At 44.7% G+C, this 23577-nt stretch overlaps 1 protein-coding gene across 3 annotated transcripts in view; it reads right to left on the bottom strand.

The window, feature by feature from the left end:
• Nucleotides 1–2306: 2306 nt before the first annotated feature.
• Nucleotides 2307–23577, bottom strand: part of SERPINB12 (serpin family B member 12) — a 49354-nt gene continuing 28083 nt past the window's right edge. For all 3 annotated transcript variants that reach the window (XM_060173981.1, XM_007523930.2, XM_060173980.1), the window contains exons 2-8: nucleotides 17898–18083; nucleotides 13748–13882; nucleotides 11155–11295; nucleotides 8484–8601; nucleotides 6737–6879; nucleotides 5852–6019; nucleotides 2307–4259 (exon numbers count right to left, since the gene is read on the bottom strand). In XM_060173981.1, the coding sequence (XP_060029964.1) occupies nucleotides 3855–4259; nucleotides 5852–6019; nucleotides 6737–6879; nucleotides 8484–8601; nucleotides 11155–11295; nucleotides 13748–13882; nucleotides 17898–18083 (1296 nt within the window). In that variant the 3' untranslated portion in view covers nucleotides 2307–3854. The remainder of the gene's footprint in view (nucleotides 4260–5851; nucleotides 6020–6736; nucleotides 6880–8483; nucleotides 8602–11154; nucleotides 11296–13747; nucleotides 13883–17897; nucleotides 18084–23577) is intronic.

Below are 23577 nucleotides of genomic sequence, written 5' to 3'. Positions count from 1 at the left end.
TGTTTTTTTTTTCTATCCCAAAGAGACTGAGAGGGAAAAAAGAATGAGAAGAGATAGCATAGCTCTGCTTTGCCATGCAGCTTCCCTGGGTGCTGCACACAATGCTCCCAGGTAACATTGGAGATTCAAACCCAATCCTGACACATAGGAAGAAAGTGTATGCTCTACAGAGTGAACTGTCTCATGGCCCTTCTATTTTCACTGAGTAGGAAGAGAAGAGGAGAGGAGAGGAGAGGAGAGGAGAGGAGAGGAGAGGAGGGGAGGGGAGGGGAGGGGAGGGGAGGGGAGGGGAGGGGAGGGGAGGGGAGGGGAGGGGAGAGGAGAAAAAAGAAAAGAATAAGGCAGTATAGTGGTCTAAGAGGTGGCACAGTGGATAAAGCACTGACCCTCAGGTGTGAGTTCCTGAGTTCAATCCCTGGCAGCGTATGTACCAGAGTGATGTCTGGTTCTTTCTCTCTCCTCCTGTCTTTCTCATTAATAAATAAATAAAAGCTAAGAAAAAAAGAAAAGAACAAGACAGTGTATTTGGGAAAGCAAGATGAGGAACGTGGAGAGTACAGCAAGCACACAACCTCCTCGCCGGGCCGCCCTAGCAGCAGGACTCCGCCTCACATTAACGATACTGTAATTTGCAAAGTGCCACACTTTTCCGGAGAGGTGAACAACAGTCAGAGAATGAAGCAACACGTGTTCTAGCCTGCCTGGCTCCAGGAAAACCTTAACAGGAGCCTGAGGGGAAATCAACACGAGCTAATAACGTCTGAAACTGTCAGGAGAACTTGAGCTGAAGTAAAATGGAAGGCACAGAGCTTGTCAATTAGAGGGTACTCAGACTCCAGTTGGGATACTCCGTATTCTTGGTTTTCACTTCATATATTGATAATCCATGTAAATGAATCATTTTTTAATCCTCATTGCCTCACTCGTTCTATCTGCCAGTTTTGCTGATTGGAAGAATACTTGAACCAGAAATGGAGTTGCTCACTTCCCGCTGCTTTGCGAGTTCTGGCTTGCTTTCTAACAACTGCAGCCTCCTCAGCAGCCTGGCTGTCAGGCAATGTGGCTGCCATATTGAAGTTCAGACTCCCTGGTGCAAGAATGAAGACTCAAGAACTCTTCCTTTTGAACTTAACTCCCATTTCTCAAGAGCTTCCATCCAGTGTGACTTGGTGAGGCCAAGACTCCCTAAGCCTCCAACAATCTAGATGTACTACACAAACCTACAAATCGTGTCACTAAAGTCCTTGTTCCACCAAAAGCATTTTACAGTGAACTGACGGCCAACATAATTGAGGATGATATTGGCATTAGTTATCTATCTCCTTAGGACAGAACCCTGAAATTTCAAGTCACAAGACCTCTTCTAAGAGAAGACAAACCTGGAAACATACTTCATCGTGGTAACAAAGAGACAATGTTTAACAGAACGTGTTTTGGTAACTCAACACTTGTTTCTAAGGCAACAAAACCATGGGATATCACTAGGCAAGAGGCCTTGCTTCTACCTCGTGTAACTTCAACCACATGGAGAATGTCTTATGAGGGGCTCCTCACTCAGAACAGAGGGTGTTAGGGTGGACTAAGCAATATCTTGAGGATATAGGACTGCCCCCAACCAGCCCCCAATTTTCACAGAACAGCTGAGCAATTTCATCTTATGAATTTGGCATTGACCCAGAACAGTGGTAAGTGGATTTAAAAGAGAAGTTTAAAGAAGTTCTCATCAACTTCTTCAGATCTACTGAACTTGATTACAAGTTTATTTACATTTGATTCTGTTCCCTTATGCACGAAATCACTGGGTATATCTTGCTCCTTTTGGCTTATTTCATATCATCCATGTTCTAGCAGTGTTTTTGAAAGGAGAGAGATTGCCATCCCTTGGGTCCTGTGCCTACTCTCAGCTGTCTCCCACACCAACTAGTTCTTTGTCCTGTGAGACAGGCCAGCATTCTTCTTAATGCATTATTCTTCCCGTGAAAACTTTTTTATGGCATGCAGACATTTTATTGGTAATTCAAGACAGTGTGAACCAGCTCTTCACATTTATCTCTGATAATTAAATACACAGTCTCTCTAGTGGGGTCCTTTTAGGATTGATGTGTTAAGGAATGCTTATATGCCGACCTGGCCTCACAGCCACGTGTTAAGCTGGATACCCATGACCTTGACACAGGGCCTAGCACCATCTAGAATTACTTGTGTCTTGCTCTTTTCTTCGATAAACATAATTATATTGGAATTTTTCAAAATTTTAATTAAGAAGGGGAAATATATCTTTACAATAGGAAACGAGAAAATTTAAAACTTTTTGTAAATAGCTCTTTATTCATTTTAGTTGATTAAATTTTTATTTGTCTTTATTTTAATGAAGCATGATGGAGTGAACTCAGGGGTCTCAAATGTGTACTGAGCCCAATATCTTCATTTTATTAGAGACAGTGGGGAAATAGACGATTCCTGTTCTTTGAGAATGTATCCTAATGACGTAATCCCAAGTCAAAAAAGAAGGAAGCGGGAGAGCAGGGAGATGGAGTGCCCAGGTGAGCACATATGTTGCCATGCACAAGGATTCAGTTTCAAGCCCCTGGTCCCCATCTGCAAGGGGGAAACTTCACAAGCAGAGAAGCAAGTCTGCAGGTGTCTATCTTTCCTCTCCCTAACTCCTCCTCCCTTTTCAACTTCTCTCTGTCTTATCAAAAAAAAAAATAGAAAGAAAAAAAAAAAAGCAAAGAATGGACACCAGGAGTGCTGGATATGTAACCCTACTGGCAATTAAAAAAAAAAATACAAAATAAAGCTTAATTCCTAGAAAGAGATAAAGATAGTTCATCCAATAGGGCGCACACTTTGTCATTCACAAGGACTCCGACTGGAGTGCCCAATCATCACACAGGAGCACCAGACAAAAGGGGGAGAGCCACGGGGTTGGAGCAGTGAAGTGTGTCTCTCCTTCTCATTCTCTTTCCCTTCCCTTCTGTCCCTCACCCTCCATCTCAGAAAAGAAAAAAAAAAAAAAAAAAGGATTCTGCCAAGAATGTTGAGATCACTGAGGCACAAAGCCCTAGTTAAGCTTTGCGGGGGAAATAACAGTAGCAACTTTCATTAAAAATTTAGAAACATCTAGTGCCAACAATTCAGTTACATAGGAAAGATATATTCTGCACCAGTGACAGTTTCTGCCTAACTTTCTACCACAGTTACATGTGAAAAGGAGAAAAACACATAGCAATTCTAAAACACAAGAGTGATGGCAATGGACAATAGGGACTGAGCCATGGCTGCAGGTTAGCGAGGCTGGATGGAAAGGCAGGATCCAGTGGCTTCCTGTGTCATCTGATGTCCGGTGTGTCAATACGTATATACCCAGTTTCCTCCCACTCCTACATTCCCCTGAGCTTAGAAGCACAAGATCTCTGCTCGTGTAAATTTGGGGTACCCACCTCTCTCCTGGATTTTCTCTGTTGTCTCCCCAGCCTCAGTCTTTCTGCTCTGTTTTCTTTCTGCAGCCATTTGAGGACTGAGTAAAACACCCCAAAAGGACAGTGGTTAGGCCAAAGGAGGATCTAGTACCTTCCACCCTCAGCAGCTGAGTCACCACAAGTGAAGCAGATTTATATGCTTGAAAGCTTGGGGTGGGGAAGAATTAGGGAGGGAGCAAAAGCCTTTTGATTTTAATGGACTTGGGTGGAAATCAGCTACAGAGTTGGAAAAATAGAGCAAGCAGAGACCAAAGGCTGGAGGAAAGAGAGCTGGGGTTGAGACAGAATTTGGTTGGATGGAGTTTCACAAGAGCCAGTGCTGTATACCCCAGGGGAATTGCCATTTCCTGCCAGCCGCCCTGTCTGAGACTTTCAAGGAGAAAGGAGCCTACCATAGAAAAGGATGGTTTGGGTCTTGTTGTGTCTGATGAAAAAGAGGAAAGGATGATCAACATTAAAAATCTCCCAGGGTGCACTGGACCTCACCGTGCCCACAGCCCCACTGGCTGCCCCTGCCTCAGAGCCATTTTCATCCACCTCCACAAAAGTCTTGTGGATGACTTTGGATAGGAACAGCTTAGAATCTGGAGAAATCCCAGTTAGGTCAGCCTTCGCTTCGTCAAAGATGTCTGTGATACCCATGTTCTGCAGGATGGAATTGAGGTCGTAGCTGTCCTCCAGGGTGAACTGGGGAAAGGAGACCGCTACTCTTTCTTCTGACAGCTTTTCTGAGCTGCTCCAGGCCACTATTTTTTCATAGGTGATACTCTTTTCAAGCTACAAGGGGAAGGGAAAAATATTCAAGGTCAGATTATAATCCTAGAAAGAAAGCTCCAACTGTTTCAGAGGGTCTGAGTCTATGTCAACAGCACGTAGTAGTCTTCAAGTTCTTCCTCTAAGCCTGGAAATACTGTCGCTGCATCTGTAACTACTCCAGAAAGATCTCTCTCCTCTCTAGCACTTACAGGACAATTTGAATTGCTGTTCTCTAATGTCTCACAAGGTAGTTTTCAAAACCCAACCGTTTATTCAGTTGTATGAGCTTAGCTAAGCTTTCACATTCTGAAGTCCAGTTTCCTCTTCTGATTAAACAGAGGTAACCACTTGGCTTTCACAAGCACTGAACAAAATAACGGATGCAAAGTACACAACACAGCACTGGCATACAGTTCTGAATAAAGCCTGTTGCAACTCCGTGCCTTTCTTCCCTCTCCCTTCACCTCTCTTTAGCCTCATGGAGCAAAGGATGTGTAACTGTCTCCACATTTCATTAAGTCTTAGCTCCTGAGAAAAATGTTCCAGTTTTAGTATCATGTGTCAAGGAGCATTTACAGTCTAGCAAAGTAGTCTGAATTAAAGAATGAAAGTCAGGATTCAGAAAGAGATAAAGGTGTTCAGTCCAGATCCCTTAGTCTAGAAAGATCTGTTATGCAGACTATATAAGATCAGAGAGGAGTGTACCGCCAAATGCTTGGACTTTGTTTCTTCTTAAAAGTATTTTATTATTATTAAGATTTTTTTATCATTTCAGAGAGGCAGAATTTCACATGGAAGAGAAAAAGAGAGAGAGAGAGGGAGGAAGAGAGAGAGAGAGAGAGAACCTCAGGGGGCGGGTGGTAGTGGATCAACTAGAGCAAAAATCCCGTTCAAGCCCCAACTCCCCACCTGCAGGGGGGTCACTTTGCAAGAAGTGAAGCATGTCTGCAGGTGTCTATCTTTCTCTTCCCTCTTTGTCTCCCCCTCTCTCGATTTCTCTCTGTCCTATCCAACAACAGCAGCAGCAACAACAATAATAATGGCAAAAGACAGAGAGAATCTTGAAAGTCAACCCAGTCCATATGATGTCAGAAATGCCACTCGCTCAGCATACAAGTCTTTTTTTTTTTTAACTATTTTCCCTTTTGTTGCCCTTGTTTTATTATTGTTGTTGTTGTGGTTATTGTTGTTGTTGGATAGGACAGAGAGAAATGGAGAGAGGAGAGGAAGACAGTAAGGGGGAGAGAAAGACAGACACCTGCAGACCTGCTTTACTGCCTGTAGGGAGCCGTGGGCTCGAACTGGGATCCTTACTCCAGTCCTTGCGCTTCGTGCCACGTGTGCTTAAGCTGTTGCACTACCACCCAACTCCCTGCATACAAGTTTTACCAGTTGAGCCCACCACACCCACTGCCATCACTGCTATTTAACTGTAAATACACGAAGATTAAACATCTCACCAAATTTAGGTCCCCATGTTTTCCTTCCTTGTCATCCTTGTCATCTCCAATACCACCTTCCCTCCCCTGGGATGATCTGTGCTAGCTAGCTAGTGCTGCTCACCAAACATGTGTAGAGGAATCAGCAGCAGAGGCCGCAGAAGAAAGCCTTACCTCTTCCAGGTTCTTCAAGTGGTCTCCCGAGCCGGAAGGCAGCAGGACGAACATGCTGAGCCCTCCCTCAGAATACCTCATCTCCAAGACCTGGGCTTTCACCTCCTCAATGAACCCGATTCTGAAGACGCCCTTTTGATTCATCATCTTCACTGTCTTGTTTTCATTCTGCAGTTGACAGGAAGAAGAGCCATCATGAAGAGCCTTGAGAAGTCCACACATTCACTTCCAGAAAGCAGGGGTCCACTCAGATGGAAAGGGCCTTCACCAGCCTTGCCAGTGAGTTGACCTATGAGAGACCTCTGCCCCCTGGTTTGACCAATATCAACACTCTTTCTCTCCGTGTTTGTAATAGATTCTGAACTTCTGAGACCATTGTTGGTGGATGGTCTATCCCAGAGTCTACCTACAGTTCAAGCAGTGCAAACAAACCCAGCCAGATTTCTATTTTCCATGACTGGCCCATCCTTATCTCTTATTTTCACACAACCTCCCTGGTCATGCTGGTATGAATAATCCCATCCCAGAACCAATGGGAGTCTTTAGTAAGTACCCACCAACTTATTTTGTTGTTGTTATTTAATATTTATCTATTTATTTCCTTTTGTTGCCCTTGTTTTGTTGTAGTTCATTCTCTAGTGCTGCTGCATTTAAAAAAAAAAATAGACAATCTCCCCTTTCCCTCTCAATTTCTCTCTTTCTCTATCCAATACAATAAGAAATAGTAAAATATTTTAATTAAATGATAGTCATAAAATGTTCTTATTATTAATGTAATCTGTAACCCAGAGAGCTAAGTCTTAGTAGACATGCTGCCAACCACCCTTAGTGGAAGTTGTGAGTGGAATGGCCAGAAAATCCTGTGGTACAGTGTGTGTGTGATACCTCACTGAGGGAGAACGGGGCATCCACGGTTTTCTCTGCGTCAAAGTACTTTTCCCACTTGGCTTTGAAGTAGACAGCATTCACCAGCACCAGAACCGTGTCATCAGTGATTGTGTCTTTGTCGAAGAGTTCCTTGATCTTACCTTTAAAACAAAAGTTCATCTTGAATGTGAATTGTACTGAAGATCTTCATGCAAGCAGAACTTTATGACTGCACCCCCAAGGCTAAATAGAGCAGGACCTTATGACTGCATCCCCAAGGCTAAATAGAGCAGGACCTTATGACTGCATCCCCAAGGCTAAATAGAGCAGGACCTTATGACTGCATCCCCAAGGCTAAGTAGAGCAGGTGCCATTCAAGAACTTACCCAAGAAAAGCAAGCTGCTCATTGCACAGGTGGGGAGGAAATGGGAGAAAGAGAAGGCGTGTAGTGGGGCCAAGGGATTCGACCCCGACAGGGTTCAATTCTAGATGCTGTCACTGAGACATTTCCCTTGATTCTGCCTATTCCTAAGAGGGGAATTTGTCAGAAGACATCTTAGGTTGTGCTCATCTTTCAAACTATTGTTACTATCACTTGATCACTCTAAAATCTCCTTGAAAACAAAAGAACTATCATGCAAACTTCCCATCTTTAAGCACTTGTCACCGTAAAGTGGACATGCCTTCCTATAAACAATAGTGTGTGGAAGTATACTGAGCTATATATTCATCATCTATTGTGTAGGAACTTCTGAACACACACTCCCTGGGGGTCTGGATGTGGTGTACCCAGCTGAACACACATATTTTCATGCACATGGACCTGCGTTTGAGCCCCCGTGCCCCTGCTGCAATGAGGAGGATTTGCTTCATGATCAGTGAAGCATGTCTGCAGTCTGCAGGTATCTATCTTTCTCTCTCCCTCTCTCTCTGTCCCCCTCCCTTCTCAATTTCTCTCTGTCCTAGCTAATAATAATTAGAAAGAGACAGAAAGGTAGAAAGAGAGAGAGAGAAAGAAAGGAAGGAAGGGAGAAAGAAAGAAAGAGAGAGAGAGAAAGAAAAGAAAGAAAGAGAGAAAGAAATCAAGGAAGGAAGGAAGGAAGGAAGAAAGAAAGAAAGAAAGAAAGAAAGAAAGAAAGAAAGAGGAGAGAAAGAATAAAAGACTTTTTCCAGGAGTGATGGAATCATAGTGCCAGCACCAAGCCCCAGCAATAACTCAGATTCTTTTTATTGACTCTCTAAAAAATAAATAAATAATGTGGTCCAGGAGGTGGTGCAGTGGCTAAGGCACTAAACTCTCAAGCATGAAGTCCTGAGTTCGATCCCTGGCAGCACATGTACCAGAATGATGTCAGGTTCTTTCTCTCTCTCTCTCCTATCTTTCTCATTAATATATAAATAAAATCTTTAAAAAATAGATAAGTAAATAGTAGGAGAGCACTGGGGATTAATTGTGTGGAGAAGCACATGACTTGTATGTGAGAGGCCCTGGGTTCCACTCCCCCAAAAAAATACATATATTAATAATAAAAAATAATGGGAAGTGAACAACTTGCTGGCACTGTGCTTGGCTGACAGGCATTTCATGTTTATGACAGAGCCAGGAAGTAGCAGCAGGAGTAGCTACAGCCTCTCATCTGCTGACAGACACCTACAGGAGGCACCATTTCCCACGGGAGCATGTGAGGGTTTGAAATCAGAAAAGACTATCTTGAGTCCCTTGGCAGAAGTCCCTCCCATTGCAGTGTATCTGTTCTTCCTTACCATGGGTCTGAGACTCAACCCAGAAATTAATCTTCTGTCTGGATGTCTCAGTGTCTTTCCGGAAATCTACACTTTGAATTGTCGTGTGATAAAACTGAATCACGGCATCTGAATATTCCTGTTGGGGGGGAGGAAATGGAAAAGAGGTGATAGCATCACAGAGGTGGACTCATGGTCAGGAGGCAGGCAGTGCTGAGCAACTGAGCGAGAGGATGTGGGGATGTGAGCTGTCCTGTAAACGGGAGCCTGCGTGGTCTCTGGTTCATTCTCTTATAAACATGGTAAGGTCTGGTGACAGTGTAGAATCTACAATGATTATACATGAAGCTATTCACAGTTACAATTACTGTGGATTCTTTTATTTGGACACAGCCTTTCTTAATGTGGATTCTTTTTTTTCAATTTTTTTATTGTTGTAGTTATTATTGTTATTGTTGATGTAGGTGTTGTTGGATAGGACAGAGAGAAATGGAGAGAGGAGGAGAAGACAGAGAGGGGGAGAGAAAGATAGACACCTGCAGACCTGCTTCACCACCTGTGAAGCGACTCCCCTGCAGATGGAGAGCCCGGGGCTCGAACTGGGATCCTTATGCCAGTCCTTGCACTTTGTGCCACCTATGCTTAACCCACTGCGCTGCCGCCCAAATCCCTTAATGTGGATTCTTTTATTTGGACATTCTGGTCAGAAAGTTCACAACATAGGAAGCCAGTACACACATCACCATGTGCCAGGATCCAGGTTTAAAGCCCCACAAAGTAAATCTCCTGCACTACTGGTGGGAATGTAAATTAGCCCAACCCCTGTTGAGAGCAGTCTAGAGAACTTTGAGAAGGCTGTAAGTGGACCTACGCTATGGCCCTGCAATTCCTCTCCTGGAGATATATCCTAAGGAATCAAACATAACCATCCAAAAAGATTTGTGTATAACTATGTTCACAGCAGCACAATTTTTATTAGTCAAAACCTGGAAGCAACCCAGGTATCCAACAACAGATGAGTGACTGAATAAGTTGTGGTCTATATACTACTCATTTGTGGAATACTATTCAGTTATTTAAAATGGTGAATTTGGGAGTCGGGCTGTAGCACAGCAGGTTAAGCACAGGTGGCGCAAAGCACAAGGACCGGCATAAGGATCCTGGTTCAAACCCCGGGGAGTCGCTTCACAGGTGGTGAAGCAGGTCTGCAGGTGTCTATCTTTCTCTCCTCCTCTCTGTCTTCCCCTCCTCTCTCCACTTCTCTCTGTCCTATCCAACAACGAAAACAACAATAATAACTACAACAATAAAAAAACAACAAGGGCAACAAAAGGGAATAAATAAATATTTTTAAAAAATGGTGAATTTATCTTCTTTACCCCATCTTGGATGGAGCTTGAAGAAACTATGAAAGGCCCCAAATCTTAAGTGGGGGTGGGGAGTAAGCTCACTCATTGGGAGAGCACATTACCACACACAAGGACCCAGACTTGAGGGCCCTGTACCACATAGGATCACCATACACAGCACCAGGAGAAGCTTTCTAAGTTGTGGAGAGGTGTTTATGCCTTTTAAAGTATTTTATTTATTTTAATGAAAGAGATACAGAGAGAAAGACACAGAGAGAGAGAGAGACCAGAGCACTGTTCAGCTCTGGCTTATGGTGGTGCTGGGAATTAAACTTGGGACTTTGGAGCCTCAGGCATGAGAGATTTTTTTGCATAACCATTATGCTGGGTCTCCAGCCCTGATATATATATTTTAACCTCCAGGGTTACTGCTGGGGGTGGATGCCTGAACTAAGAATCCACTGCTCCTGGAGGCTATTTTTTTTCCCTTTTGTTGCCCTTGTGGTTTATTATTGTTATTATTATTGTTGTTGCTATTGCTATCATGTTGTTGGATAGGACAGAGAGAAATCGAGAGAGGAAGGGAAGACAGAGAGGGAGAGAGAAAGACAGACACCTGCAAACTTGCTTCACTGCCTGTGAAGCGACTCCCCTGAAGGTGGGGAGCCAGGGACTGGAGCCGGTATCCTTGCCCATGTGCGTTTAACCTGCTGTGCTACCGCCGACCCCCCAGCCCTGATATCTTGTTTCCATTGTAAGAGGAAGGTCTTGCAGGAGTCAAAACAGTCTACCTACCCACGCCCAACTCCACTAGAGGAGACCTGCCCTAACCAGTTCTGGGTATTTATGACCTGTGGCCTCACCCTAAGGTGTTCACTGCTGTGGGTGTGGCGCCGCCCAGTGGCCAGAGAGGAAACTGAGGCTCAGATTCTGGACATGAAGTTCAGCCATCTGGCTCCAATGGCATTCTCTTTCTGTGACACCCCTCTGCTTCTGCAATGAACAAGTTTCTTTGGAGGTGTGAGCTGATTGGTGCCACAAACATTTATTTCAAAGAAGAACCTTAGGATCAACTGCGTCGGTGGTTTGGGAAAAACAATGGTGTCTGAGTCATCATCAAACCCACTGGTGCCCCATTAGTCACACCATCTCCTTTCCCTCCACTCTGCTCCACTCACAGTGGCCCTGGGAAAATTCCTCAACTTGAAAACTGGGTGGAGGTACGGGAGGAAAGAGAGGGGTCATGGGTGTGCCACCAGCCCATAGCACCTTGTCCTGTAGGGAGGGGAGGGAGGGGAGTCAGCCAGCCGCTCACACTCCGCGCACGCCACCACTCCCCTCACCTGGCAGACTGGGAACTCTTGCTCTCCATACAGCCTGTTGGCGATACTCAGAGTGTAATCAGCTCTGGTGCTGTCCAGTTTGCAGAGAAGCTTCCCAAAATAGCAGCTGAGCAGTCCGCTTTCGTCTTCTGAACAGCTGTCCTAAGAGAAGAAAGCAAACGGAGTGTTGTCACGTGGAAGCACAAGCCGACAAAGAAGGGGAATGAAGTGAGCTGCTTCAGGTGGGGTCGGGAGAAAGATGCCTGAGGGCTTGGCAAGTCTGCCATGAAACAGCAGCACCTGGTTTATCCTCTGGATTCAAAAAGATGCAGAAGGACATCATCTTCTCTCCACCCTCCTCTTCCTCATTCTAAAGGAGTGTAAATGACAGAAGTTGTGTTTGTCAGTACAGCTTTCTGCTGGAAACAGAAGAGACAACAGGAGCTGGCAAATAGCTCACTTGAACAATGGGCTGCTTCGCCAGAAGAGACAACAGTGGATGGAGGAGGATAGGAGAAAAGTTCCCCAAGAGAATGTAACTGCTTTGTCATGTACACAGCCTGGATTCAATCCAGTCCCCACTAGACTGGAGGAAGCCTTGATGGCTGTGGGGTCTTTTCCTCTCTTCCTCTGTCTCTGATTCTGTCGTCCTCTTTCAATCCAAAACAGTAGGCCCAGTAGGACTGGGAAGACAGCATAATGGTTATGCAAAAAGACTTCGTGCCTGAGGCTCCAATGTCCCAGCTTCATTCCCCAGAATCGCCATAAAACAGAGCTGAGCAGGGCTCCGGTTGCTCTCTGTGTGTATCTTTTTCCCTGTGTCTCTTTGTCATTAAGAGTTAGTTAGTTAGTTAGTTAGTTAGTTAGTTAAAAAGCAGACCCAGAATAGTACAACCCTGACAACAACAAAGGGGACCAGACAGTAGCACAGCAGGTTAAGCACACATGGCCAGTGAAGTGCAAGGACAGGCATAAGGATGCCAGTTAGAGCCCCCGGCTCCCCACCTTCAGGGGGTCACTTCACAAGCGGTAAATCAGGTCTGCAGGTGTCTTATCTTTCTCTCCCCCTCTCTTTCTTCCCCTCCTCTCTCCATTTCTCTCTGTCCTATCCAACAACAATGACATCAGTAACAACAATAATAATAACAATCACAACAAGGATAAAACAACAAGGGCAACAAAATGGGGGGGGGGATGACTTCCAGGAGCAGGTACCAATTCCCAGCAATAACCCTGGAGGCAAAAAAAAAAATGAAAATGAAAATCTTACTGTGATTCCTCCCTTCATCCTCAGTCTTGCTCATTCTACTGTAACAGAGCAGCTGAGTTGCTGACAGCCACACTGCACTAATAAGGACTTCACTTGGGGTCTGCCAAGTGGTCTCTACTTTCCTACTTTTCCATAACAACTGTCTCACTAGTCTTCACTTCATGCTTTCCCACTCTATCTTTACTTTGCCATAACAGCTAGAAAAAAAGATGGCGGGTAGGAGTGTGGTGTGGGGTGTGTGTGTGTGTGTGTGTGTGTGTGTGTGTGTGTGTGTGTTAAACCAGGGACCAGCTGCAGTTGGAAAGTAGAGAACAGACAAGAAGTGGTCTTTGAAAAAGTGTCTGAAGTCCTTCATGAACATCTCCAGTCTTGCACAATGTCATCTGAATTTCTTTCTGACGGCGTAACAGAATGAAGGGAGCATAGCAGCCGCTATTGTCAGAGACGTGATCTTGGATCCCTACATGCTTAGCAGCACACTGTTGTGTTAGATGCAGTAGTTTTAAAGTTTTAAGTATAGTTGCTTTCTGCCCTCCTGCCCAGTGAGGTGGAAAATTCCTTGCCCTTTTCCCTTATCAAACAGAACCTAGATAGCGAGGGCCATCAGTTATTTTTGTCTGAAAGATCTTGCATCTGGCAAGCATTATCAGAGCCTTTGCATAGGGTCTGAGGGATGCTGTAACCCAATAAGTTACAGTATGTGGCCGGATAAATTGCAAACAGATGGCCGGGTGGTCCCAGCAAAGGACAAAAGAATGAGGTAACCTTTTTTTGCATACAGGCTTGAAATTAGACAAATTCTATAGGTTGCTCAGTGTGTTGTCATGTTTGAAATGATTGGACCCCGTGTTTTCTATAGAGTACCATTGGATATATTATAGAATCCTCATTTTGCATGACCCCCTCCCTTGGAGTGAGCTCTGAAATCCTATAAATAGTGTGGTTTGAGCTTTGTTCAAGGTCGAGCTGGCAGACTGCTGTCTGATGCCACTTGGCCCGGATTCAAATTCGTGAATAAACATCTTTTGCTTCCTTGCAGTGGATGGTGGTTTGACTTCGCCCTTTAACATGTTGCTTTCCCAAGCTCCCACTCTCTTTCCTGCCCTGTAATATCCTAAATCCCAGTCTGGAGAGAGTTGGTTTCTAGAGACATAAGTCTGTTATCTTCTTGGGTTGCTATCACCTGAATAAGCTCGTTTTTCCCTCCCAATGTTTGTCCTTTCAGTATTGGCTTTCAAGCAATAAGCACTAAGTTTCATCACTGAGTATGAAAATGGGAACATATGGGATCTGTGATCTAGTTCCCTTTGTCATGAGCAAATGATTCTAGACACAGTCACTCACCTGCTCATCTGCAGACACAGGCCTTTCTTCCTGCCCTTCTGGAGAACCGCTAGCCACTGCTCTTTGCTTTTGGTTTTTCAGACATGGGTCAGACTCTTTGCTCTCATCATGGGAGAACTCATTGAAGTGAAGCGCCTGTGTGATGACAGCACACAGTCTTTAGGACAAGATTAGCATCAACGCATCTGAAGAGCTTCAGAAACAGAAGATGGTGGTGGTTTTATAGTTAGATAAGACAGTCAGCAATCACTTAACACAGAGGTGCCTTTTGACTTGGCTTGGGAGCTGGGGTGGAGGGAAATATAAACTGCACAGGACTGCATTTAGAAATGGAATAAGTAGGGAGCCTGGCTGTAGTGCAACGGGTTAAGCACAGGTGGAGCAAAGCACAAGGACCGGCGTAAGGATCCCAGTTCGAGCCCCCCAGCTCCCCACCTGCAGGGGAGTCACTTCACAACCAGTGAAGCAGGTCTGCAGGTGTCTATCTTTCTCTTCCCCCTCCTCTCTCCTATTTCTCTCTGTCCTATCCAACAACAACAATGACAACAATTTTAACTACAACAATAAAACAACAAGGGCAACAAAAGGGAATAAATAAATTAAATAAATGTTTAAAAAATTAAAAAAAGAAATGGAATAAGTGGATGTTTGAGAGACAGCATAATGACTGTGCAAAAGACTTTCATGCCTGAGTCTCTGAAATCCCAGGTTCGAGCCCCAGTACTACCATAAGCCAAACCTGAGCAGTGCTCTAGGAAGAAAGAAAAAGAGAAAGAAAGAAAAGAAGAAAGGAAGGAAAAGATTGGAATCGCTGCACTAAAAGAATGTAGGTATCCACTACCATCGGAGTCTCTTGAACCAATCTGAATGGACTATTTATTTTTTAAGTATTTTATTTATTTGTTTTCTGGATAGAGACAGAGAGAAACTAAGAGGGGAGTGGGGAGACAGATAAAGACCCTGTGTCACCACTTGTAAAATGCTCCCCCCCCACAGGTGGGGAATGGGGGCTTGAACCAGGGTCCTTGCACATTGTAACATGTGCGTTCAACCAGGTGTCCCACCCCATGGTCCCTTGGATGGGATATTTCTTATTCTGTGCACATAGACTGGGAAATAGATGTCAGAAATAGAGATAGATAGAGATAGAGATGGTAAAAATAAACCAAAGCCACTCTGCCACGCATTGAGTTCCCCTTAGTACTATCTATGGTATCTGTGTTGCTTATGTTTGTGGTGCTAGCATCAGAACCCAGGGTCTCAGACTTAATAAGGTACTTGTTCTACCAAGTGAGCTATCATCCAGTCCTGGGTTGACTATTCATGCCCACCAGATACTGAAAACTTAGTATGAAAATGTTTGAATATGTCATTTAAGTCTCTTACAGATTACATGTTGATGTGATCATGTTTTTGGTTAAACACAGTCAAATAAAACATGCTTTTAAATTTAGTCTCATCTGTTTTTCTAGATTCTCTTAGTGTGACTTTAAATGACATGTGTGGTTCAAATTGAGCTTATAATATAGATGCCACTAATCTAGAACTTCAAATCAATGGAGCACGTGAGGACAGCAATGTACAAGTGCCCAGAGCGCTGCAGAGAAGCAAGAAGAGGCGATGCAGAAAGGCAGGAGGCACTTGGCATGTCTGGCTCTGCTCAAGGCAGGTTTGTGGACAGATGGCACCCTGGTGCCTGGAGAGAGACCAGCTGAAGCCTGATCTGGTAGGTGCCAACTCCACTGTAAAGGTGTGCTTAGCTAATGGAGGAGCAGGCCTAATCCAAGTAAGCCAGTAAAGCAGAAGTGTCCTAACATGCTCTGTCTTAATCCAAGAACATGCTCCTCTTTGTTAGGGAGAAGCATCATGTTCACGTACAGCCCTTGTGCTAAGCGCTAGATCGGGAGGGATTTTAAGACCGGCCTGAAGTCTTTGTAGTTTGGAGGGAGGGGGGATTTTCATGTCGGTGCCATTCTTCCATTCTACAGCTGCTATAAACTAAGCTCTCTTCTAGGGGAGAGAGTCCCTGCCCTCTAGGAGGTGATACATCTACACAGAACAGTAGACATAGCAGTCGTTGCAGTAAATTAGAAGATGAGGCAGGCGTGTGTGGCCCAGGGAAGAGAGTTAGGATTCAGGATATAGCATTACAGCAGAAGGTCTGGGTAGGTCTCCTCGAGAAATTCAACTCACACCAAGTCCTGAAGGAATAGGTGAACAGTTATGTGTGTGGGAGAGCCACCCCGCAAAAAATATATATATATGTCCAGCAGAGACCCTGTTAAAAATGGGTTTGTGCAAAGAAATTACAGGTCAGTCAGTATGGCTAGAGAAATGAGGGGGGAGATGGAACCCCACAGATTATTTGATCCCCAAATCCTTCCTGGACCATTTTCAGGACTCACTTTCTAGCATTTATGAAGTAAAAAGACCGGGTTTTGCACAGATGAGAAACAGTGTCTGACTGAGGTTTGAAAACAATCTTTTGGGAGTCGGGCTGTAGCGCAGCGGGTTAAGCGCAGGTGGCGCTAAGCTCAAGGACCGGCGTCAGGATCCCGGTTCGAGCCCCCGGCTCCCCACCTGCAGGCAGGTCCCTTCACAGGCGGTGAAGCAGGTCTGCAGGTGTCTGTCTTTCTCTCCCCCTCTCTGTCTTCCCCTCCTCTCTTCATTTCTCTCTATCCTATCCAACAACAACGACATCAATAATAACTACAACAATAAAACAACAAGGGCAACAAAAGGGAATAAAAAAAAAAGAAAACAATCTTTTGTGGTCTGGGAGGTAGCACAATGGATAAAAGCACTGGATTCTCAACCATGAGATCCTGAGTTCAATCCCTGGCAGGACATGTACCAGAGTGATATCTGGTCTTTCTCTCTCCTCCTATCTTTCTCATTAATAAAATCTTAAATAAAAAATATTAAAACCAAAAAACACTTTTAAAAAAAAAGAAAGAAAACAATCTTTCTAGTAACTGAGTAGAGAACGCCACAAGCAGAAACAGGGGTGCCTGTCCAGCCAGGTTAGAAGCTATGGTGAAGAGTCAGGTCCCTGTGAAATGGGGGGGAAGTGCCTGCATTCTGGACAAATTTGGGAAAGAAATTCAACAAGTCATTCTGAGAAATTCAGTGCAAAGTGAAAGAGAGGAAGCGAGGCAGAAAGAAGGACATAAGATCCTTAGGCACAAGACCGGTGCTCCTCAATAGTTATCGACTAGATGAAAGAAAGATCACACACACACACACACACACACACACACACACACACACACACAACGTCTGGCAAACTTGCTGTGGATAATTCTAGGCCTAGAGAGAGAACAGGCCAAGAGACACAGGAAAGATGAAGGAGACTGGTGAGGTTGGAGAACTATGAGAATGAACATGGTGGCTTGAGCCAAGAGATGGCTCACCCAGCAGAGTGTACATCCTGTCATGTATGAAGCCCTGAGAGGAGCCCCAGCACCACATGGGAGCACCACGGACAGCTTTAGGGAAGGTTCACACCTGGCAGAACAGTGTTATGGTGTTTCTCTTCTGTGTCTATCTCTTTCTCTCAAAAATAAAGACTATGAAGTCCTAGGTGTATTGTTTGACACTGTATTAAATAAGAAGGAGATGGGGAAGGGGAAGGGAAGGAGGAGGAGGAGAAAGAAGAGGAGAAAGAGAAGAAGGAGCTATGGCTCACCCAGTTAAGCTCACACAATACTAAGCACAAGGAGCCACGCAAGAATCCAGGTTTGAGCCCCAGCTCCCCACCTGCAGGGGGAATGCTTCACAGGAGGTGAAGCAGGTCTGCATATTTCTTTCTCCCTCTCTGTCTCCCCCCATCTCAGTTTCTCTATCTTCTGTCAAATAAAAATAAAAAAAGGAAAAAGAAAAAGAAAAGAAGGAAGGATGGATGGAAGGAAGGGAAAAAATGGCCACAGGGACGAGTGGATTCATGGTGCCAACACCCAACCCCAGCAATAGATCTGGAGGCAAGAAAAAGACAAAAGGAAGTAGAAGTATAATGCGGCCTGGTAAGAATATTGGACTAAGAAAAGACAGGTATATTCAGAGGCTCCAGGACAGACGTGGTGAAACTCTGAACCTGATCAGACAGCATCAGGCCTTGACTTCTCTGGGGCCCATGTCAGCTGACCCGCACCTGGTCGATCTGGGTGGCGCTGCGGCTTCTGGCGCCCAGACGGACCATGCCCAGGGCAGCCGAGAGGCTCAAAGGACAGAAGAAGATGTTTCTACCACTGTGGTCTTTGCTTATCTCTTGGAAGAGATCAAAACAGAACTTGCTATTGGCTGCGACGAGGGAATCCATGGTGAAAGAGATGACCATCTGAAACCAAGAGAGAGAGGAAAGGATGGTCACATGGTGATGAGTTCTTGTTTACCCTAGATGCCACCAAGTACAATTACACAACTTGTTAAGAACAGGAAGCCCAGGTCACCGCCATCCTGGCCAAGAAACATTGATGTTGTGGTGACATTGACACCAAGACACCACTAAGCATGGACCTTCATTGATTGATGTGAATTCCTTTCCTAGGTCTGATGTAACAGAATGAATGACTTAAGCAACAGGAATGTATTCTGCTGCAGTTCCAGATGCTAGAAGGCCAAGACCAAGGTGTTGGCTGGATTGGTGCCTTGTGGAATTTCTTGGGGATGGGTGCAGAGAATCTGTTCATGTCTCCTTTCCAGATTCCAGTGGTCATCAGCAGGTCTGGGTGCTCCCTGGCTTATAGAAATCACTAGAATCTTTGCCTCTGTCTTCATACAATGTTAGGGTTTGTTATAATATTATTTTACTATTTCTATTAGCATCATGACTTTTTAAAATTATCTTTATTCATTTATCAGATAAAGACAGCCAGAAACCAAGAGGGAAGGTGGTGATAAATTGGGAGAGAGACACCTGTAGCCCTACTTCACCACTCATAAAGCTTTCCCCCTGCAGGTGGGGACCGGGGGTTGGGACTCAGGTCCTTGTGCATTGTAACTTGTGCACTCAGCTAGGTGAACCACCACTACCCAGCCCCTGTTTTTAAAAAATCACTTTTTACTTGTGATTAGTAGCATTGTACAAGACTGTAAGGTCACAAAGTATAGTTCCACATTGTACCCACAGCTAAAGTTCTGTGCTCCCCGCCCTTCCAACCAAACCACTATGCTTCTCACAAAGCTCTAGAAACAGCTGTTTAGTCCTGGTTGGTGTGTGTTTCTTTTACAAGTTCATGTGCTTCATTTCTCCACATGAGTAAAACCATTCAGGAGTTGTCTTTTCATCTCTTCACTTACCTCAGTAAGCATAAGCACCTCCAGTTCTGTCCATTTCGTCCCAAAGGACGCAATATCAACTTTTTTACTGCAGAGTAGTGTTCCATGGGATATATATCCCATAACTTCTTTAGCCAGTCATCTAATGGGCATTTAGGCTGCTTCCATGCTCTGGCTATTGTGAATAGTTCAGCTATGAGGTGCATATGTTCCTTTGAATTGCTGTTTGAGTGTACTTTGGATAAATGCCCGAATGGTGTTATTGGATCATAAAGCAATTGTTTAAGAACTCTCCATGTAGTCTTCCAAAGGGGCTGCATGAGTATTCATCTCCACGAATAGCATAACAGAGTCCCTTCTTTTTTCTCCACAATCTAGCTAACACCTGTCATTTTGTCAATGTAGGACATTTTCATAAGTGTGAGGTAAAAATCTCAGTGTAGGTTTAATTTGCATTTCTCTAAAGATCACAGGATTCTCCTCTCTCTCTCTCTCTCTCTCTCTCTCTTCCTGTCTCTCTCTGTCTCTCTCTTCTCTCTCCCTTTGTGTGTATGTGTGTATGTGTAAATTCCCTTGTAATCACTCTAGTAATTAGATTCACCTTCATCCAGCATGACCTCATTGATTACATCTGAAAAGTTTTAACTTGATTACATCTGAAACAACTTTATTTTAGGGATTAGGACTTCCACAGATTTTGGGGGGGGCAGGTGTACATAATTCAACCCACTTCACGATAATACGTCCTTTACCCTGGCAAAGTAGAGCCACAGGCTACCATTTTCCCATGGCCAAGCTAACACCAGGGAAACTTCATCCCACCTCCTTCTCTCCCTGGTTCTGCTAACTCCTCTCCCCTTGATGCACAATGACTGAGAAGATGCCCAGAAGATCTTCAGGGATCATCTCTCTAATGTGATGGCACTGAAACTTTGGTGGTGTGTGTAGTAAGTCTTGTACACACACATATAGGTGTGAAATTATACTCCTAAAATCCTATATTATTGTAAACACACGTTAAATCAATTTTAACAGAATTAGGTGCATCGGTGTTTGTGTCTTCCCACAAACAGTTTAATATAGGGATTTTCAATCTATGAAACCTAACTCAAGGGTGGGAGTGACAGCATAATGGTTATGCTCTCATTCCTGAGTTTTTAAGGTCCCAGGTTCAATCTCCTCCAACCACCATAAGTCAGAGCTGAGCAGTGCTTTGGAAAAAAAAAATTAGGTGACTTTTTTATAATGTGACGGATGCTGTAGTCAGGTGGTGGTGCACCTGGTAGAGTGCACACAGTGTGCAAGAACCTGGGTTCAAGACCCTGGTCCCCATCGGCATAGGGGAGACTTCGCAGGTGGTGAAGCAGTGTTGCAAGCGTGTCTTTTTCTCCCCCTCTGCATCTCTTCTGTCCTTCTCAATTTCTGTCTCTAGCCAAACTAAATAAATAAAATATTTTTAAGAAGAAAAGAAAACATAGGAAAAAGAATGTGATAAGAATGTTTTTTTAATTAGTGGCTTAATGGTTATTAACAAGATTGTAAGATAATAGGGGTACGATTCCACCATCAGAGTTCTGTGTCCCATTCCCTCCACTGGAAGCTTCTCTAGTCTTTATCCCTCTCTGGGAGTGTGGACCAAAATTCTTTATGGGATGCAAAAGATGGACGGTCTGGCTTCTGTAACTGCTTCTCTGCTAGACATGAGCATTGGTGGATCAATGCACAGCCCCAGCTGGTTTCTATCTTTCCCTAGTGGGCTGGGACTCTGGGGAGGTGAGGTACTGGAACACACTGGTGAGGTCATCTGCCCAAGGAAATCAGGGTTTTACACATATCAACTTCAGCCCTACAACTTCTCAAGGTAACTATTATCACTGCCTTTTTACAGAAGAGAAAACAGTTTTTGTATGTACTTGACCCAAACTAAGTATTCCTTCTTCTATAGCTATCCTTTCCCTTAGTGTCCTTCAAGGTATGGTAGACTGATGAAAACATTAGCCACTCTATTTTGGGTACTTACCCTCTTTTCAGCCTATGATCCAATTTTATCCCCGTGTTTTCTCTGCCAAATGTGTACATGACCATACTTCTCTTTCTGTGCTAGTAAAACTGGATTGAGATAGGTATGGTGCTAGAAATACTTGTCCTGGGTGTGTCTGGAAATTCAATAATTCTTCACACTTCAGATATGTTGAAAAATGTTTTTACTGGGGAGACTTGTCTCAAGTGGCCTCCCCCAGGGCTCTGTTCTGGCTCCTACACTATTTAATATTTACATCAATGACCTCCCAGAAACTTCTTCAAGGAAGTTCATCTACGCCGATGACATCTGTTGTGCAACTCAGGCATCCAAGTTCGACATCCTTGAGGAAACACTCATGAAAGACATGTCTCTGATATCTGATTACTGTAAAAAATGGCGACTAATCCCTAGCACTGCAAAAACGGTAGCATCTGTTTTCCATCTACACCATGCCTCGGCCTCGCGTGAGCTTAATGTGCAGCTTGGCGATACGAGAATCCGGCATGAAGCCCAGCCAGTCTATCTTGGCGTTACTCTCGATCGCACTCTGTCATTTCACGAACATCTCATAAAAACTGCAGCAAAGGTGGGCGCGAGGAATAACATCATTGCAAGACTGGCCAGCTCCTCATGGGGCGCGAGCACTTCCACACTACGATCATCATCTCTGGCATTATGCTATTCCACTGCAGAATACTGTGTCCCAGTATGGTTCTGTAGCCCCCATGTCCACTTGGTTGATTCCAAATTATATTCCTCCATGAAGATAATTTCTGGAACCATCCGTTCCACCCCGGTTCCATGGCTGCCAGTTCTTAGCAACATCGCCCCGCCAGATATTCGTCGGGATGCGGCATCATCTAAGTTCATTTCCCACGTCTACGCTCGACCGGACCTGCCAATATACGCGGATATCTTCGCCCACCCTGTCCAACGCTTGACGTCTCATCACCCAATCTGGTCCCCTATGCCTACACTGAACTTCTCTGTTCCAGACTCTTGGAAACAGAGTTGGCAGTCAGCTGAGGTAAAGAACAAACACCTCATCACAGACCCCTGCCAGCGTCAACCCGGCTTTGACCTAGCACGTTATGATTGGGCCCTCCTCAATCGCTATCGAACAGGCCATGGCCGGTGCGTCGCTATGTTCCATCACTGGGGAGCCAGAGACAACCCGAACTGCCCCTGCGGCTACAGACAGACTATGACCCACATAGTCAACGACTGCCACCTCTCCAGATTCAAAGGAGGTCTCGAAACTTTACATCAGGCTCAACCTGACGCTGTTGACTGGCTACGGAAGAAGGGCAAACGCTAGAAGAAGAAGAAGAACTGGGGATACAGATCAACCTTCTAGTATCCATGTCCAGCGGAGAAACAATTATAGAAGCCAGACATTCCACCTTCTCCTCCCCCATAAAGATATTTGGTCTCTACTCCCAGAGGGATAGAGAATAAGGATGTTTCCATTGGAGGGGGTGGAGTACACAACTCTGGTGGTGGGAACTGTATGGAATTGTACCCCTGTTATCTTACAATCTTGTTCATCATTATTAAATCACTAATAAGAAGTAGTTTATTAAAAAAAAATGCCTGTACAAGGGGGTTGAGTGGTAGTGCAGCGGGTTAAGCACACATGACACAAAGCGCAAGGACCGGCATGAGGATCCCGGTTTGAGACCCTGGCTCCCCACCTGCAGTGGGAGGTTGCTTCACAAGCGGTGAAGCAGGCCTGCAGGTGTCTATCTTTCTCTCCCCCTCTCTGTCTTCCCCTCCTCTCTCCATTTCTTTCTGTCCTATCCAACAACAAAGACATCAATAACAATAATAATGACCACAACAATGATAAAAAAAAATGCCTTTACACCCAACATGTTCTCTTAAGAAGAATGACTCACATTACTCACTTGGCACCAAATCTGCTGAGGATGAAGAAGTCAAATGACAGAAGTCTGAGGTGAGAGGACCTCACAGTCTTTTGTTAAGTTATAATTATTTTTATCAAAGGTAACCTACTATATTTTTGTTGAAATTTTGGGTCATATAAACAACATTGACGTTTGCTTTTTTTAAGGTATACCGGGCTAGCTTCGCGGGCGGGAGAGACCAGGAACTCGTGGCAGCTTGGTAATACAATTCTTTAGTCATGTCTGTGCCCCAGAGTCCGGTGCGAGTGCAGTGGATTAAGCCACGTGGACTGCAATGGCCGCCTCCCACTCTGCACACCAGCCCTTCTCCAGGTCGGGACTCAGGAGAGAAAAGAGAGAGCGAGGAAGAGAGAGAAACCAGAAACAGAAGTGGCTTTATAGGGTAAAACCAGTAGTGGCAAGTCGGAAGGGAGATGGCTAGGGTGGAGAGAGGCAAAAGGCATGCTGGGAAGGTGGAAGCATCCTTAGCAACTGTTGCTATGGTTTTAGCTGGCGGGAATTAGCAATACCCTGAGGGGATAACATGGTGGGGAGACCTTTAGTCATTTATAAGACAAAGCAGAAGATTGGTATGTAGATAAAGGGACGGGCCATACTAGCAT

This window comes from Erinaceus europaeus, chromosome 15 (assembly GCF_950295315.1).
Source record: "Erinaceus europaeus chromosome 15, mEriEur2.1, whole genome shotgun sequence".
In the NCBI taxonomy this organism is placed as follows: Eukaryota; Metazoa; Chordata; class Mammalia; order Eulipotyphla; family Erinaceidae; genus Erinaceus; species Erinaceus europaeus.
Note: the sequence above shows the minus strand (reverse complement) of the source record. Positions and strands in the feature narration are given on the sequence as shown.